This window comes from Apium graveolens, chromosome 3 (assembly GCF_009905375.1).
Source record: "Apium graveolens cultivar Ventura chromosome 3, ASM990537v1, whole genome shotgun sequence".
Taxonomy (NCBI): Eukaryota; Viridiplantae; Streptophyta; class Magnoliopsida; order Apiales; family Apiaceae; genus Apium; species Apium graveolens.
The window spans coordinates 278,149,041-278,150,794 of NC_133649.1; the positions used below are offsets into that span (position 1 = coordinate 278,149,041).

General features: G+C 35.8%; 1 protein-coding gene across 1 annotated transcript; it reads right to left on the minus strand.

Annotated features, from left to right (window-relative positions):
• Positions 1-255: 255 nt before the first annotated feature.
• LOC141715063 (uncharacterized) lies at positions 256-729 on the minus strand. Its single transcript, XM_074518549.1, has one exon. It carries the CDS (start codon positions 727-729, stop codon positions 256-258), a length of 474 nt encoding a protein of 157 aa, XP_074374650.1.
• Positions 730-1,754: the final 1,025 nt, after the last annotated feature.

Consider the following 1,754-nt stretch of genomic DNA (forward strand, 5'->3'; position numbering starts at 1 on the left):
GACATTCTCTCTGCATTCTCCTTCTTAGGAATCAACACCAAAGTCGTATCATTTAGCTCTACAGGAAACGACATTTCTGAAAGCCAACTCTGACAAGTCTTGTAGATTTCTACTCCAATTAACTCCCAAAAATTTTGGAAGAAGGCCGGGCTAAAACCATATGGACCAGCTGATTTATCAGGGTGCATCTGTTTCACTGCTTCAGTTACTCTACAAATGTAACTTCAGCTGTTAGCTTCTCATTCTGAGCGTCAGTTATGACTCTGACATTAGTTTCTTGCGCTTGAGCATGAACCCACTATCACCCTCCGCAAAGATCTTTTTAAAATACTCAGCTGTAATTTTACACATATCATCATGATTATCAACCACTTCCCCTTCAGTCGAAATAAGTTGAGCAATATGATTTAGTTTCTTCCTTTTTGATGTTGCAGCGTGAAAAAACTTTGAGTTAGTATCGCCCTCCGTAAGCCAAGAAGTTTTTGCTCTCTGCTTACAGTGCAATTTCTCATGATAAAGCAACTCATCTAATTTCTTCGTCTCCTCAAAATATCGTTTCACCCCTTCCTCATCACTTCTATTAACCCAAGCATTGATTATCTCTTTCTGATTTTTCACCTTATCACGAAACTTATGAAAAAAAGTCCTCCCCCATCTTGCCATAAAAGAGGATACAGAGATTAGCTTAGGGAGGAGATGAGATGCAGGAATATTTCTCCAGTAATCCATTACCTCTAGTTTAAAGCTCGGCTCATGCAACCATGTATTTTCAAATTTAAATCAAAATTGTTTTCTTGAGAAACTACTATTCATGAGTTCGAGTAAAATTGGATCGTGATCAGATTTAATTACATGAAAAATAGAGAGCTTACATAGCGAGAATTTCCTCCACCACAGCACATAAGCAAAAGCTCTATCAAGACATTCTTTTACCCATCTGTCTGTACCCTTACTTTTCTCCCAAGTATAGTCACCCCCATCAAGTCTAGCTCCGTAAGACCACAATCCTCGATAGCTGATTTAAAACCATCAACAAAGTTATTATTTTTTGTAAGTTACATGTCATTTCCCCCTATAAATAAAAATCTTGCATCATTGTTTTACACACCAAAAAAAAGCTATAGAATTTTCATTATTTTCTTGCATTCCTCTTAGAGCCCTAAGTTCAGTTTCTGTGAGATAAAAAGTAGTGTTTGTTCAGTTCGTAGAAAGCGAGTCTTCAAGTGCTTAAGACTACCTTTGTTCGTTATATCCTGGGAGACGGAAGCCACAACACCTTCAGGCACCATACGGAAGGGGCTAATCTGTTTTAAGGAGAGCGTAGTTTTCACGTGACTCGAACAATTTTTGATATTTGTATTATCGATTTGCTGATTTAAGGTACTCCTTTTACTTATACTCCTAACAAAGCATTCAAAGATTGGGTCATAAAGTGGGAATTATGTCACGAGAATGATAATCTAGCTGATAATTTTACAGAGGAGTCAACAACTTCCATTTTCGAGAGAACTTGAAATAATCAGAAACATGCATTGGGGGGAGTGATGAAGTTAATGCATTTCAAGACAAAATTCAGAGAGACATATCTCTTAAAATTTCTAAATTAATTCTAATTGAAGTAAGTTTATAATCCTGAAGAGTCATTTGACTAGTATTAATTAGAAATCTTCTGAATTACATGTAAATTATTAGTAAAAGTAGTAGTAATCTATTGCTATTTCATTTAGTAAGTATGTATAATCTGAGTACTTTTA